The sequence below is a fragment of the Labrus mixtus genome, chromosome 21 (genome assembly GCF_963584025.1).
Source record: "Labrus mixtus chromosome 21, fLabMix1.1, whole genome shotgun sequence".
In the NCBI taxonomy this organism is placed as follows: domain Eukaryota; kingdom Metazoa; phylum Chordata; class Actinopteri; order Labriformes; family Labridae; genus Labrus; species Labrus mixtus.
The window spans coordinates 2,221,953-2,239,452 of NC_083632.1; the positions used below are offsets into that span (position 1 = coordinate 2,221,953).

At 40.7% G+C, this 17,500-nt stretch overlaps 2 protein-coding genes across 2 annotated transcripts in view; both read right to left on the minus strand.

Annotated features, from left to right (window-relative positions):
* LOC132955572 (transmembrane protein 150A-like) overlaps positions 1-2,559 on the minus strand; it is a 20,813-nt gene extending 18,254 nt beyond the window's left edge. The window contains exons 1-2 of the mRNA XM_061028466.1: positions 2,076-2,559; positions 872-958 (exon numbers count right to left, since the gene is read on the minus strand). Of these exons, the coding sequence (XP_060884449.1) occupies positions 872-936 (65 nt within the window). The 5' untranslated portion in view covers positions 937-958; positions 2,076-2,559. The remainder of the gene's footprint in view (positions 1-871; positions 959-2,075) is intronic.
* A 5,680-nt stretch (positions 2,560-8,239) lies between these two features.
* Positions 8,240-17,500, minus strand: part of LOC132955163 (elongation of very long chain fatty acids protein 6-like) — a 12,977-nt gene continuing 3,716 nt past the window's right edge. Inside the window, exons 2-4 of the mRNA XM_061027915.1 lie at positions 16,135-16,266; positions 15,606-15,757; positions 8,240-13,349 (exon numbers count right to left, since the gene is read on the minus strand). Coding sequence (XP_060883898.1) covers positions 12,919-13,349; positions 15,606-15,757; positions 16,135-16,266 — 715 coding nt within the window. The 3' untranslated portion in view covers positions 8,240-12,918. The remainder of the gene's footprint in view (positions 13,350-15,605; positions 15,758-16,134; positions 16,267-17,500) is intronic.

A 17,500-nucleotide genomic window follows, 5' to 3' on the forward strand; every position in this document is an offset into this window, starting at 1 on the left:
AGAGAGAGAGAGAGAGAGAGAAATCCTCTCAAAGAGGGACGCATTACTGTCACTGAACATCCTAAACCTGCAGCAGGTGATGCTGTTTCCAGTCCGCTGAGTTAAATAAGAGATTTATCCCCGGGTTTAAAGTCTTTAAGCGTTCCTAAACAAACATGACATCTCAAGTTTTAGGGGATGTATGTACAGTACATGAAATACCTCGAGAATCCATTACCTGGAATCAAAGTGTTCCAAGAAATGATCTCCCAGCAGAGACTTCTGATTCTTTATGTGGAATATATCGACTGTTTATTTGTCTTTATGATTAAAGCATTACTCTCCCGACTCCTCCAAACATCCAGAGGAGTTACAACACCGCTATAAATCAAGCTTTGTCAGCCATGTTGCATTTCCACAGTGTGATGAAGATCATGACGGTCATGTGTTGTTAATTTCATCACCACTGCTTACTTGCTCACTCGTTGGTTGGGGTGAATTTGATTGGCTCACCTCAGAAATAAAAAAATCCTGGATAGCATCAGGGTGAACAAATAGGCTGAAAATCTGTGAAACTTTCTGGAGCTTTGTGCATGTGTGAATATAGAGATCGAGCATCGAGCCTTTCCTCTAAAGTGAAAATAAGTTTTATTTCCTGTTCTCTCTTGAACATAGAGCAGCAGCTTCACATGTGACTGCTGTCAGAGTGACTAGGCAGAAGAGCCCCGGAGGAATTTCAAGGCTGAATCTCCTTCAGCACAATCACTAAATAAACAAAAAGCTGTTACTGTCTTCTGTGTCACATCCCTGACCTTTGTACAGACAGCCGAGTTCATCATGATCAGCGCAGGATGTATACACTAAAAACTCATGTGGGAGATGCTGAACTTACACGACCCATATTCCAGTGATGGTGACGACGGGCAGGCTGACGGGGAGGATCATCCACAGAGACATGACGACCACCGTCAGCTCTCCACTGCACAGAACAAACAACAACACGTCATTAAGGATCATTCACAGCTCACACTTCACTCTGGTCAGAGAGATTTCACAGTAAGTTCATTGAGTCATTCATTCATGCAAAATAAAAGTCAAACATGTTGGTGTTTCAGGTTCTCAAATGTACAAAAAAAAAGGTGCTAAACTGAAAGTTTTTGATTTCTTTGGGTGATAATTAAAACAATCCAAAACACCTGAGGACATCAGATTCTGCTTTTTCTGATATTTTATGTCATTTTAAAGATTCTTTAATGGATGCACACTGAAAAAAAAACAAATACGCAGAGAATCTAATAGATTAGAATTAACTAAATAAATTAGAGATGCATCAGTCCTGATCTGATTCTTATATATACATATACCCCGATGCCAACACTGATTCTCATATTTTATTTTATCAAAATTAAGAGTTTTATGATTGTTGGTAGGCTATTACGTTAAAACCCAGCATTTAATTTCTTATTCAAAGAGCAAAATAAATACATCAAAAAGCATCAAAATTAAAATGATCCCAAAGAAATGTGTCTGAACTTTGGGCTAACTTCCAAACCGGAAGCAGCAACACCTGTCAGGTTTTCAAATTAAATCTTTTAAACTGTGAGTGTGAGAATTTAACTCGTTTTTGATCATCTCGTCTGCACGTTGTCATGGAGACGATTTGTGGACACTTCTTACACGTTCTGTTCACGTTCAGAACATTTAACATTATGTTTCCATGACAACGTGTACGCTGAAGTTGTTAGAGTATATTTACTGAAGTAGATTATATGATTTACGTTCATCACTGATTTTTTACATCATGATACTCAAATATTTAAGAGTGTAAAACTGTTAAAATGGTAGAATACATGTTGCTCAGTCATTTTTTAAAGTATGTCAACTACAAACATACATGCGATATAAAACCGTATCGAAGACTTTTACGTTACCTTGACAACCTGAGTGTTTCCTCGCGCTCTATGGTTACCTCCTGCATGGTCTTACTCTGTTTTTTTTTTATTGCAATAACACCTGCTTGTTTTACCTTCTCAATCCCTCTTGTTTGACTTTCATAACTTCAGGTGAATCTGCATTCCCCGGATGTTTGAACTCACCTCTGGTTTTGTTCAGTGGAAAAACAGCTTCAGGCTCTGCTGCTCCTCATCTCAGCTCCTCCAAAGTCGAGGAAAAGTTGTTGCGGAGAGAAAAAGTCACAGTGAGTCTGACCTCCTGCGTTTGAACTGTTTTCATCGTCAAGTGAAAAAAAAAAAAAAAGTTGCAGATGTGTTTCTGATTTTTCACATCAGGGAGGAATCAGAGACTTCGTGTTGTCATGTTTTCATCTGTCAGCTCCTCCGTGTGCAGTCTCAAGTTGTTCTGATCTGAGGTGTAAAGAGCAGCTGAAGTCACTCACTTTGTAACTCCTCCCACTTCACAGTCACGTTTCCCCCTCATTCAAAACACAAAATCACTGTTTGTGTTGCTTAAAAAACTATTTTAATGTCACTTTTAAGTTTAAATGAGACAAAATGTGACTTTCTTAGGAGCTTGAAAGAATGCAAACACTTGCTAAAATGTTTCCAGACTTTCTGCAGACTTCACAAACCTTATGGGATCAGCTCCTTCTTCTTCTTCTGCTGCAGGAGGTGATGCGGTTGTTTTGGGTTCCTCCCATCACAGATCGTTTTGTTCTCCGTCTAGTTCCTGGAAGCTGATTTCACAATCGTACTTGCAGAGATGTTACTCCTTACTGGACTGTAATGGTCCGGCTGGGATTGAATGTCATTTTTACGAAGAGTTTTCCTAGAAAGAAAGAAAGAAAGAAAGAAAGCGAAGATGATGCCTTCAGGGACCCTTTCTGAGGCTCCTGTCGCCTTGTTGTTGTGGCTGATGGAGTTTAATCTGTGACTCAAAGTTTGTATACACAACACAGATTCAGAGGCTTTTTCTCTAAATTCACAACTCAGGATTGTGATCTTAATAACTCGATTTCTTTAATTGATTTACGATAGTTTTTGTTACTCCAATTTGAAAAGCTATTTTAGAGTTTTTAATTTAACTGAATTTCACATTTAGCCTTCTTACACGATTTAGATTTAAATTCATTTGGTCATTACCTCGCGTAGCTTTGTTTCGGTTTAGTTTTACTTGGTTTGAATCCTTTTTTAAACATGTAAACCAGGGGTGGGCAACTGGCGGCCCGGGGGCCACATGCGGCCCCCATCAACCCTCAACGTGGCCCTCAGGTTCATTTTTTACACATCAATTAATTGGAAACATGAAGAAAACATGACGAAATCTGCCATGAAATCATGAAAACCAGAAATATGTCCATATTAATATTTGATCACTGGTAGATGTTGAGTTAAATTTGAGACATAATTGACTGTAATCGTGTTTTGTATTCTACAATTTGGCCCCCTGGCATTGAGCATTAAATGAATGTGGCCCCTTGCTGTGAACAAAGTTGCCCATCCCTGATGTAAGCTAACACTTGAATCGGAGCTGTTGGTTAACGTACGTAATGACGTAACTGACATTGACCGTTAAACTACGCTGCACATTGATCGATTTGAAAATACCGGACGATGTAAACAAAACACGACTGAAAGCTAACAGTTTCTCCTTTAAGTTACGTGATGATTCACTCTAATAAATAATGATAAGTTTGTGTGTTTTTAGATGATTGTGGGCCGAGTTACTTTTTTATTATCATTATGAAACAAAGGAGAGCAGAATGCAGTTTGTAGCACAATCTACGGAATGCTAATGTTAGCATTAAGGATGCTAATGGCTAGCACAGAGGAGAGACACTGTTATGATGAGAAACATGGGAGATAATCAGGATGATGAAGAGGATGAAGAACAACTGTCGACTGAGCAGCATTTCTGGCGTAAGTTTCTATTTTTTTGCTGAAAATTAAGCTACTTCATTCATTTTTTTTTTTTTTTTTTTTTTAAATTGTTTTAATTTTATTATTTTTTTATTTATTTTTTTATTTTATTTATTTTATTTTATTTTGTTTTATTTTTTGCATTGTTAAGGAGAGCTTGGAACACAAACATTCCATTGCCAGCTATGACTGCTTTGCCTGTTATGTTGTGCATTTGACTAATAAAGATAACTTGAACTTGTGCCTGAGGCTAACGTTAGCTAATGCTGGCAGGTAGATGCTAGCTAGCAGGAGAAGCTTCAGCTGTATGTTGCAGTTAAATAGAAACATTGAACTAATCTTTACTACAGTCTCTGCTCACAGCTGAAGTATCGGATAAATCCATCAATGCTTTTTGTTCTGGTGGTTTTGATTTGAGTTGCTTTTGGATGTTGTTGACTTTTTGTTAGCATGTATTGTTCAACTTAGCAACATGATTTTCTATTCTATTCTCTGGTCGGTGGTATTTCTCTGTTTTGATTTTTTATTGTTTGTTGTATAATTCTCTGTCGCTAAAGGTGATCCATGTAGGCGAGAAAATGAAGTCCTGAATGTGCCGGGGGTGTTACATCGAATACTGCTACCCATCCAGATGTGCTACCATGCGGCTGTGTGAAAAGTCTTGAGGGAAAATCGAATTAAACTCAAACAAAAAAGGTCAGAAATCACCTGTGCATTAAGTTTAATAAGCTAATAATAGTCTGTTTTTATTTAAACATTTTAAATTGTAAAGACAGTCTGAACAGCTGTCGATAAACAAACACTGTTTCCCTCTGTACTGTAGTAAAGTAAAAGTTGCATTAAATGGAAATACTCATGTCAAGTTAAAGCTCCTCCAAATTGTACGACTTAAGTATCTCGAGTAAATGTGTTTGTTTCTGTTAAATCTTTATTGTTCAGCTTCAGCTTGACTCTTTCCCAGAAAAGAAAACCTGGCAGCCATGCTTCGACTTCCCCTAAAAAAGTTGTTGTTGCTCTTTTCTTGATGTATGAAAGGTTCAGATTTAAATTTTCCCCACGGCCCCTGAAGGCAACCTCATGTGTCCACTCTCATGCTTCAATGTGCAGAGGTTCAAACATCTGTGTTCAATTAAGGGGTTTAAATAAATGGCGTCTGTATTGTCCGTTTACAGAAGACTTATGTTACTGAAGCTATACAACATGGAACAGGAGCCAGAGGAAACACTACAGACACCTGCCACTGGGGGGCGCTGCAGGATTAATGTTTGGACACATTCAGCCTGAGCTCAGCCACGCACACTAAAAGTCCAAACACTGGTGACACATTTGAACAACACAAGAGAATACAACAGCCTAAAAACCATAAAATGATTCTATACAGTCATTTATTGTAAGAAAGACTTGAAGCAGAACACGAGTAATCTCCATGTTTAGATTTTAGCAGTGAGTGGACGAACAAAACTTCATAGACACACAGGTGTGGTGTGTTCAGGTGTGTTCATCTTGATGTGAGATTTTTAAACGCAGTCTTAAAACTCATTTATTCAGTCTGGCTTTTATAGAGTGCTTTATATTAATTCAAATTTTAACATTACTGTATCGTCTTTTTTATCCTACGACAATTTTAAATATTCTTCTCCTTTGTATTCATTTTAATATCTTGTTGCTTTAATGTGTCGTATTTTATTTTTTTATTTTTATACATATTTTGAATTCTTATTGGTGTGCATTAGTCTCTCAATGATTTTATAAACTACTTTTCATCAATAACTTTTCTGCACTCTTGTTAAGCACTTTGAACTGCAATTTAATTTGTCTGAAAGGTGCTTTATAAATAAAGTTTGATTGATTGATTGATTGATAAAAAGCAGCACACACCTACATGGTTGCCCAACAGGTGCAAACTAACATTTAATGGATGGATGGATGTTTTTTTTTTTTTAATTGATCTATTTTTGTATCTGATTTTTACATTAATGGGTCAAATATACACATTTTTTATTTTAAGATTTATTATTGGGCCTTTTTTTGTTTGTGCCTTCATCAGAGAGATAGGACAGTGGATAGAGTCAGAAATCATGAGAGAGAGAGAGAGAGAGGGGAATGACGTTCCTTAAAGGAGCCACAGGTCAGATTCGAACCTGGGCCGCCCACCTGGAGGACTAGCCTCTGAACAAGGGGCACTCGCACTAACCACCATATACAACTTTAAACGGTTTTACATTTTATTCGACCCCCCTCCTGTTGGCTCACAACCCCCTGGCCTAGTGGTTAGTTTGCACGCCTCATGTACACACGATGTTGTCCTCAAAGCGGGAAGCCCGGGTTCCCATTTAAGGTAGAGAACCTGTCCGACTTGTAATTCCCCACTCTCTCTCTCTCTGCCCGGTTTTCCCAGACTCTCTCCCCACAAAAAATCGATTTAATATGAAATAGTTTTAAAGGAGTTTTAAAGAGTAACATTCAAGTAAAACATTTTTAAAAGGCTCGCAGGTAAAAGGGTGTTTTAAGAAGGGATGACCCTTGACCTGATGACCTCGGGCAGGTCGTTCCACAGTTTTGGAGCCGTCGCAGCAAACGTCGTTATCGTCTTTAGTCCCCAAGTCCGGTTTATTCACACTGCACAGGAGAGCTTTAGATAGTTGAGTTTTTAGGTTTCATTTCCAATTCTTGTTTCACTAGAGAAGATAAGGCGTTAAGAGTTCTCTTTTTTTAAATGTATTTATTGATTTGGTCGTCACACATCGTTTGACTTCTTTGTCTTAATAAATTTAGCTCTTACTGAAAACATCTGCTCTTATGTTGCTTCCTTTTCTTCTAAAAATGGAGGTTGTAACACAGAGCTGATTGTCATGAGATAGTTTTGTATAAAGAAAGACACAGTTGTGTCCCAGAGCCTGTTAGGACTCTATTACACCGTGTCAGAGTTAATCAGAGAGTATCAGCTCCTCACAGTGCGTCTGTCCTCCTTGTCCTCTGATGTCACCCACCCACCGCTGCTGCAGGACTAATGCGCTGAGTCAGCAGAGCTTTGTCCTTCATCGCCCCGCAGTAACCTCACAGAGGAGTTTAATATCTCCACTCTGACATCTGCAGGACGGCCTGAGCTGCTTGTTTTCAGACCACAGGAGTCTCCACAAGACAAAGTCCTGCACTGTTACATCACTCAGGAATTAAACCCGATGTGGCGTGGATGTACAGTGGATTACAGATTATCAGACTGGAGAGTTACTGATGTACTCGATTAATCTATATTCATTCACAAGAGGCGATAAATTAAGGGGTGAAAGATGATTGTTGAAATGTACAGCAACAAGGACATAATGATTCCAAAATACTGAAAACAAAGTAATACTAAAAAAACACCACTTACTAAATGTGGTTGAGATTTTTGTGAGTAGAAAAGCTTCAGTGACAGAAAACAGTCGTTGTTATAAGAATCCAAATCTAACAAGCGAGCATCAAAGCCTCAGTTTGGGTTGTGGTAATCTGATCTGTCTCTGAGTCTGATGAGTTCTGAGGCCGCCTCTTTAAGGAACGACACGTGCTAACATGTGTCCACATGTGTCCACATACACGTGCTAACATGTTTCCACATGTTTCCACATTGGACATCCATGAAGTTTGTCTGTGAGGCTTTGAGCCCCTAAATGTTAGCATCACGTCAACGTGTTTCCAGAGCGTGTTAATTCAGTAGAGATCTTACAGATTGCTCCTTTAATCAAAGTTTATAAAAGCACCATCTTTCTGTAGACTTTCTGAGATAGTTATGATGAATAGTTAAAGGTCACATATCCTCCTCCTCTTCAGTTTAAATAAGTCTCAGAGCTCCCCAAAACATGTGTGTGAAGTTTCTTGTTCTAAATCCACTCTGATCCTGTATTTGATCATGTCTATAAACCCCTCTATTTCAGCCCTGCTCAGAACAGGCTGTTTCTGTGTCTGTACCTTTAAATATGTAAATGAGCTGTGTCTGACCACGCCCCCTCTCTGGAAGGGTTTGGGTGTACTCGGTGCTTTCTCGCTCCATGTCCTATTGTTTACGGTGAGAAGGCAGACTCAGAGGGCAGAACAAACACCTAGCTGTGGGAGTGTCACCCACCTGGGGGAGGGGCTACTGCCCTTTGTGATGTCATGAAGGGAAAATCTCCAAACGGCCTGTTTGAGCACACATTTTCTGAAAAGTGGAGCAGGCAGAAGACGGAGAGGATGGACTTTTCTCATCATCGGGGGGTTTGTAGACGGACTAGAGAAACATGGTGAAGTGTTTTAGCATCATATGTGACCTTTTAAGAACTCGACCTATGGTCTTCTAAAATTCTCCTTTTCTCTCTAACATGATAACCGAGCAAACAAACCCTGAAAAAAAAAAATCAAGTGAGACATTTTAAAACCAGAATGTTTTTATTTTCACACTTCAACAACAAAGCCCTCTAAACAGTTTTATTCCATTTGCAGTCGAATCCACAGGATGAAATCAGTGTTTGTGACGTTAGCATGACATTTTAAGAGACAGACCAACACAGCTGGGCTCATATTTATCCATGATAGAAAAGAAAATGTTGATATGGCACATAAATCATAAGGATTTGAAGTGGTAAATTCAAGTAACAGTGGTTAAACGTGGTGGCAGATTCACTTCATCCCTCGTAGTGGTCATTTACAAACTGCTGCCTCACACAGACGAGGTCAGTTATGTGCGCTGACGTAAAAAAAACCAAAAAACAGGATATGAAGGCAGAAAGGACGGAATGAAAGTTAACCACAAGCATCACAATAAACACACACAGTGAGCTAATCTAATTTCCAACATTGAGTCTGAATGGCTCCATGGTTTATCCTCCAGCTCTTTGCATTAAGAGCTAAACAAAAAGTGTAGAGATGAGTTTGTCAGCAGATGTGAGGATTAAAAAAAAACATGAAATATGGACGGAAATGGTACTTTTCAGGTCCGTGTAAGAATGTGGTTTTATGTAAGAAAATAAATATTCTTGTTATTTACAGTGGACACGTTATTATGGTGTGTTGTCGTTGAGGTCAGAATAAATCATCTCCTCAGTGGTTAATGTTCCTCATCCGTTTGTTTGCAGAGCCGACGACTCTTATTAAATCTAATTATTGCTCAGTCGTTTCCTAATCATCTGCTGCACCCTCATGGATCTACAGTTTGTGCTGGGTGTTTTTAAATGTTAGTGTTAACAAAACAGAGAGAGGACAGGGTGTGAAGTGTTGTTGTCAAGACCACACTGACCGAGACTGAGACATACCCGAGACCAGAGTGCTCCGAGACCGAGACGAGACCAGGACTTTTAGGGATCAAGACCCAGTCAAGACCATAAATATCACTGAAAAATCCTCATCTTGTGTGCAGGGGGCGTGTCACTCACTTAGACCGTAACACAGGGAAGGTTTTGGCCTTAACAGGGGGGAAAGGGTGGTTAAAGTTCAAACTACAAATTCAAGTTATTTGTTCTTTTAGAAAGAGACATTTTCCTTCTAATCACAGTAATGATGTGGAAACATAGCCTCTCAGTGGTGGTCTTGATTTAAAATCTGGAGTCCGCCCAGTCTGAGACCTTTCAAGTACTACAACACTACAGGGTGTTTAGCAAAGGATAAAGAGTATAAGGTAGATAAATAAGGGACACAAACTGATATTTTTGTGGTATTAAAAACTAATCTGTGTAGACAACAATTCCCTCTTCTCCCTCACACTTAATTGGTTTGCAAAAAAAGAAAAACCATTGCCTCTAAAGAAATCTTTTTAAACTAGGGGGTCCCCAGGGTCCTGATAGAAACGGCTTAAAGAGGATTAGTGTGAGATGTTTAGTCGTACTGACAGAGAATATTTGAACATGTTTTTTCTTCTTGTGAACTACAGAAAACGTTCACTTCTTCAAGGAGGGAATGGAAGTCAACAACTCAAAAGACACACAAATCTGACAAACTGTGCAGTCCATACATTTCTTCACACAGAGACTATCACACTGACCACATTCAGAGGATAAAGGAACAGAAGGTTGTTTTGTCCAGTGACAGTTCTCCGGTGAGAAGAAGAAGGCAGATCGTGTGTGTAAACGTGCCTTTTTTTTTTTTGTTACAGTAGAAAAGAAAAGGTTCAACCTCTTACACAACCCGACCTCTGGAAGTTTATCTGTCAGTCGAAGAACATGTTTTTTCTTCACTCAGATGTTATCTTCAGGCAGATTGTGTGTGTGTGTGAGAGAAAGCAGGAATATCTGCTCTTTTAGTGTGTCGTGATAAAACTGTCACTGAACACTTTGCCTCCAGCTTCAGAGCTACATGTGGAAACAATGGGTGTAGGGTGAAGTGTGTGTAGTAGGGTGTAGTGTGTTTAGGGTGTAGCAGGCTGAAGAGCATGTAGGGTGTATTAGAGTGAAGTGCATGTAGGGTTAAGTGTGTGTAGTACTTGTAGGGTTTAGTGTGTGTAGGGTGAAGTGTGTATAGGGTGTAGTGCTTGTAGAGTGTAGTGTGTATAGGGTGAAGTGTGTATAGGGTGAAGTGTGTATAGGGTGTAGTGCTTGTAGGGTGTAGTGTGTATAGGGTGAAGTGTGTATAGGGTGTAGTGCTTGTAGGGTGTAGTGCTTGTAGGGTGTAGTGTGTATAGGGTGTAGTGCTTGTGGGGTGTAGTGCTTGTAGGGTGTAGTGTGTATAGGGTGTAGTGTGTATAGGGTTTAGTGTGTGTAGGGTGAAGTGTATATAGGGTGAAGTGTATATAGGGTGTAGTGTGTATAGGGTGAAGTGTGTATAGGGTGTAGTGCTTGTAGAGTGTAGTGTGTATAGGGTGAAGTGTGTATAGGGTGAAGTGCTTGTAGGGTGTAGTGCTTGTAGGGTGTAGTGCTTGTAGGGTGTAGTGTATAGGGTGTAGTGCTTGTGGGGTGTAGTGCTTGTAGGGTGTAGTGTGTATAGGGTGTAGTGTGTATAGGGTGTAGTGCTTGTAGGGTGAAGTGTGTGTAGGGTGAAGTGTATAGGGTGTAGGGTGTAGTGCTTGTAGGGTGTAGTGTATAGGGTGAAGTGTATAGGGTGTAGGGTGTAGTGCTTGTAGGGTGTAGTGCTCGTAGGGTGCTTGTTGTTATGAATGGTAAGCCCTCAAACTAAAGGTGCTATAACATCCTTCTTAAGTCAGTGCATTATGAAGTCTTTGTTCCCTTTTTCTCTCCTTCAGCTCACAGTGTTGGGGCTTAAAAAAACACTTTAAAGGAATAGTTCAACATTTACACCAATGCCCTTATCTGCTGACTTTAATCACGCTGAGAAACTAATGTCAGCTCAAAAGTTGTAGGTCTAATGGTGCGTCCCATTTACATAGGAACTCAGATCTTGGAGCTGGGGATGATGTCACACCGAGTTAACCGCGTTCCAGTTGAGTCCTATCCCGTAGTGTGTCGTTATCGCCTGGTATTAGCTAACAAAACAAAGGTACTTTTGGAGGCGTACATGTGTCTTGTCCGACTTGATACCAACTTGTCAACTCGGGTGTGACCTGTGAGGTAATCCCCAGCTCCGAGACCCGAGTTCACAGGTAAAGGGAACGCACCATTATGCAGATCTGGAGTCAAGACGTGGTTAGCTTAGCATGAAGACTGGATGCAAGGGGAGCGAGCCAGCCATTACTGAAAGAACCCCGGCCTTAGAGATCGACTGTTTCATTTCTATCAGATCATTAAATAAGAAACAATCCCTAGATTATTCTCACCAGACTTTCAGGACACAGGAGTTGCTGTTCTACCTCTGGTGAGTTGTTTTTTTTTTAACTCTGGTGTTTTAAAAAGTTCATTTAAACGGTTAAACACCATATTTGTAAATCACACAATCACAGAAGCAAAGTAAAAGAACTTGGCAGCAGTAGATCAGCAACTCCAGAACTATCCAAAGTAAAAAAATCCTCTTTTTGTCAAGGGAGTCTGGTGGCTTTGAATAGAGATATAACACCTGTTTCTGGTTTAAAAATAATGAATCTTACATAGTTACAAAGGTGAGTCAGTGCAAGGATCCTCTCTGTAATGTTTTTAGACACTTCAAATAACAGTCTGAGACTCTCAGTGGCAGAAAATGAGACCTCTAGTGCACTCTGATCACTTTCTTGAATAAATGACACTGCAACGTTTACAGCTAGTTTTTTACAGCGGCTGTTTTAAGCAATCTGCTGAAGTGAACGCATTCCTTTTTGTACACCAGCATGAAACCAAAACAACTCGCGCTGCATTGTTGTGTTAGCATGCTAATGCTAGCGATCTTTATTATGCTCGTATCTTCACACTGCATGTAAATTTACCTGAAATGAGCGTGATCTAGAAACACAGTTAAGCAGTGAGTACAGTATGTTATTCTTCTTTTCTCTAGTCCCTCAATTAAACAACTTTTATACTCGAGGGGAGGAGTCAGCCGGCCGTCCGGGCGATGTAAACAAACTGAAGATAGGACTCTGAAAACTCTGAAAACATCACAGACAGTGGGACTCGGGTGTTACACCCATTGTAGACAGTCATGACTCACAGAGTTATTTTCAGAGGAGATACTTGATTTCCTGCATATTTTAACTCACTCTAACCTCTGAGGCACTTTTTCTTATGTTTAGTAACAAACTGGTGCGGGTTTCCCCACAGCGTCCACTTCATGCTCAGCTTTGCTAAATGCGTCTCGACTGCAGCTCCTGCGTTCACCAACATGTTGAACTATTCCTTCATTTTGTAAAATTCCCTTTTTTTAAAAACATATTTCAGAGCTTTAAAGTTTACAAGTACACAAAAATCGGTTACCACTTCTGACATATTTTGCCCTTGCACGGCTTTTTTTGTTGCTGGTCAGAAGTTGAAAATAACGAAGGCAAGAAGTGAGAACTTTGTTAGTCAAATATAACGCCCTTCTTACTGTAGTAATGATGACATCATATTAAACTGGCCGCTCTAAATCCAGGTATTAGTCGCTGATTTTAGCTTCAGATTTCCATAAAAAGTCAAGTGATGATGTCATAAAAGAGGAGGGGCCAGTTAATTAGTTGTGACTCACACGCTCACGGCCCCTCGCTGTTGGCACAAACATACTACTCTGCCTTGGATCCTTTCCCCCCGGAGGAGCCTCTGAGGTACGTGTTGTAGAAGAACAAGGCGAACAGGACCAGGTAGCTGAGGTACATGAGCGAGCCCCACGTGATGTTGTCCATGTTGGACGGACAGTTGACCTCGTGCATCCAGCGGTACACCAGACCCAGCACGGTCAGACCCACCGCCATCTGCGTGATCTGCGTGGCCGTGATGATCATGGCGCAGACCCGGGGTACCCGCAGGCCGGCCGCCCGGGCCGCGTAGTACGTGTACATGAGAGAGTGGACGATGTAGTTCATGGTCATGAACCAGCCGCCGCCCGCCACCTGGTCCTTGTAGGAGTACCAGGAGTAGAGCAGCACGGTGATGTGGTGGTACCAGTGCAGGAAGATGAGGCGCTGCTTCCTCAGGATGATGAACACTGTGTCACCTGAGAGAGGCAGAGGGGGTCGGGAGGTCATTCACAAGTAACACGGCTGAAGAGTATCAGAGTTTTCAAAAAGATCGACAGCTAGACATCAAATAATGTTTTTTTCTTATTGACATCATTTGATTTTCAAAAAGGCAATATTAAAAAATAAACACTCTGGATATATTTGCATCAAGTCCCCTTCCAGTCATCAAACTACATGTTGATGCATTTGAATAAAGAGAGGACATCAAGAGCTGCTTTACCTGGGTGTTGTGGGTGTTGTGGGTGTTGTGGGTGTTGTGGGTGTTGTGGGTGTTGCAACACACACACTTACACTGAAACGTAATTTCATCCCCCACACTTTTTTACCAGTGGAGTCATCGATGAAAACCTATTGGTAAGTATTTATTAAGTGACAATTAAGCCAATCGTAGCTGTTTGGTTACAGTTGAAGCACGATAAAGTTACCTGCATTTAATCCTCCTGTCACTCATCACTGGCTGACTCAGAGCTCAGAGCTAACAAATGGATACATGCTACATGTAGCATCCTTCTGTGTGTAACATTTTCTCCTCTTGTTTGTTATTTTAGCTGTATTTATTTACTCCCGGAACTTTACGATGTAGCAGAAGTCCCCTTTGCAGTTTTTCAAAATAAAAGCACATTATATTTGAAGACCGGAAATAAAGAGACTGAGGCATGAGGCAATAAGAAAAGCAAAATAAAAGCATCACAAAGAGCAGTTCTGGGTTACTCACAATGGATGTTCATATAGTTAGTGTCTAATTATTATCTTTTGTAACTTTGTCTTGTTGTATGATGTGTCAGCTGACGTTAGTTATTGGTCATTGAATGAAACAGAATGTGTTGATTTCCTAGAGGGTGGTTATATACGAGCATTAGAACACCCGCACTTTTAAAATCGCTGCTCCACCCCTGCCTGTCACCACTCCTGAAGAAATCTCTCAGACCTCAATCATCACTTCAAGGATCAAATATTTTCAACAGATGTCTATCATAACAGGTCAAGTCACTTCAGGACTAGCATGAGCATTTTAAGATTTTTGACTGGATGAAGGACAAAGTCAGAGACAGCTGCTCAAAAAGCCTCTGCGGCGACACATTGAAGAAATACTGATTTTGAACATGAAACTGCTTTTTTTTTAAATCTGTTTTTGCAAAGGAGGTGACTTCTGTAGTAGAAGAAAAATACTCGGTTAGTGAAGTTATTCCTGCATTTCTTTGTGCACAATGGATCAGCTTAAAAAAGCAAAGAGATGGGACTGATAAAATGCATATCATCGAGGGTTGTCTCCAATTATTGACTTTTTTTAAGGCTCAAGTTGTGACTAATCATTATTACCTCCATGTCTGATTTATTGGGCTCATTAGAGGTGAGCAACATGACCTCAGATTCATTTCAAAGTATATTTTTAGACGTGCACACACACACTTAAAGTTGCTGTTATTTGCTGATACTTGGAGAGGAGAGAACACAAGTTTACCTAAACGCTGTGCCACAATTCACTTTCATTTTAAACACTGACACCCGCTCTGACACGGGGAGGGGGCGATGCTGTTTGATCAGTTTCTCTGAATGTCTCAGTGAAACATTATGAAGACCTGAGGACTCAATCTGAGCTGTTGTCTTTTTAACCCATCTTGTATTTATGCGGTATGGCAAACATCCACGTTGTGGTAGAATGTAATAACGCTGATGGTACTGATACTGGTTTACCACACACCCCTAAGGCTCATTAACACATTAACACTGTGGCCTGTTCGATGTTAAACTAATGAACTGATCAATGAAGGGATGGAGACACTCTTCGCCCTCTGCAGCTGAGGAAATAAGAGTCCGCATCAATCACTCACTCGTGGAATTTTCTTGCCACTTCAGCATCTCCAGCCTTCATTTTCTCCGAGAGCGGAGGAAATCAGATGAGCCTGCAGACAGCCAGGCAGCAGCTCTTAAAGTAATTGTTTGCTGATAGATTTACTGGAAAGTTTACAGTAACAGCTCTGAGAAGCATAGCTCAGGAGAAGAGTTGATTCATCCAATCATCCAAGGTGAAAGTTTATGTGCGGTACTGCATGTTAAAAATCCTGCAGGGGTGACGTGAGAAGTCTGTAAAAAAATCTCTGCTGCCGCGTCAGTGTTAGAAAAAACTCATCTTCCAAATCACCTAAAAACAACAACTTTTCATCCAAATTCAGACTTTTTGAGCTTTAAAACAAATCACCTAATCTGGAAAGAGAAAGTGAAAGTCTTACCCAGCTCGGGGGCTTTGCTGAGAACGAAGGCGTAGGCCCAGAATTTGGTGACGGGGGCGCTGTAGAAGCTGGAGTCACACACAGACTGTCTGAAGCCGCTGTTTGAGATGACGTGAACCATGTACAATCCTGTCCTCAGAGCTCCTATGATACTGCAGAGTGAACACACCACATGCAAACAGTTAAAGACGAGATTTAAAGATCACAGAAAATGCAAAAACACACTCCACCATGTTTCTCTAACATGTGTCTCTAGTCTGTCTACAAACCCCCCAATGATGAGAAAAGTCCATCCTATCCGTCTTCTGCCTGCTCCACTTTTCAGAAAATATGGCTCAAACAGGCCGTTTGGAGATTTTCCCTTCATGACATCACAAAGGGCCGTAGCCCCTCCCCCAGGTGGGTGACACTCCCACAGCTAGGTGTTTGTTCTGCCCTCTGAGTCTGCCTTCTCACCGTAAACAATAGGGCATGGAGCGAGAAAGCGTGTTGCCGTCAACAACTTTTTTTGGCAGTGTGAGTGACTCACCTGAAGATGGCGAGGCTGAGTGACCACAGCACCAGCGGGCGTCGCAGGTTCAGCTTCGGCCTCTCCCTCATGAAGTGCTGACCGCCGAACACGAACACAGCATACAGGCCACAGAACATGAAGCCCTTGCTCCTGTAAGAAGAAAAACAACACTTGTTAGCACCTTTTCCGTTCGGCGTTGTAGGGTGCTGGAGCTGATCCCCGCTGTCATTGGACGAGAGGCGGGGTTACACCCTGGACTGTTCACCAGCCAATCACAGAGCTGACATATAGAGACAGACAACCAGCCACACTCACATTCACACCTACGAGCAATTTAGAGTCAGCAGTTAACCTAACGAGCATGACTTTGGACTGTGGGAGGAAGCCGGTGTACTCGGGGAGAACATGCAGACTCCACACAGAGAGGCTCCTGTCAGACGGGGATTCAAACCTCCTCGCTGTGAGGCAACAGCGCTAACCACTACACCACCATGCAGCCTTGTTAGCACAACTGAAAGTTATTGCGGTCGGATTCATAGGACTAAGGTCTGGATCAAACCCACGGCCGTTAACACAGTCCGTATATAGGATGTGGTATCCGGCACCCTAAACAAAGTTCTTCTTAAATGTCTCAAATGGCTAATCAAGTTGAGAGCGACAATGTTTGATATGCATTAAACGTTAAAGTCAATCAGAACAATCCTGGTGTGCGCTGGAATACTCTGATCTTAGATTATTATTGAGTATGTTGATCCAAAGAATCTTCATCGCCGACTATTTGCATACTCAGTTTAGGGCTGGGCAATATATCAAGTTTTTAAGATATATCGATATATTTCCACAAAATATCGGGTAAGACAATATCGTTAATATGGATATAGTTTATGTTGCATTAAAATAACGTTACAGAGGTGTCAGGTCACCTTTTTCTCATCTCACTGATGATGACTGACTGTCTGTCCCTCTTAACCCTGCTCCTCCTCTCTCTCTCTTTTATTGTTTTTAAGGAACATTTTTATTTTATAATATTACTTTTTAAATTCACAAACAGGTAGTTTATTTTTCATGTGTTTTCACTGTTAATAAAATACATATCGATATATATCGAGTATCGCCATTCAGCTAATCAATATCAAGATATGAGTTTTGGTCCATATCGCCCAGCCCTAACTCAGTTATTATTCTCTGATATTTATTTTAAACTAAAATGTCAAATTATTTATTCTGTTTGACGTTTATGACAGTACAGAAAGAGTTTGTAAATGTTGGTTGGACTAAAGACGCAATTTGAAGACGTCACTGAAGGGGAATTTTTTTTAAAGATTTTATTTTGGGATTTCATACCTTTATTTTGAAAGGACAGTGTATAGAGTAGGAAATCGGA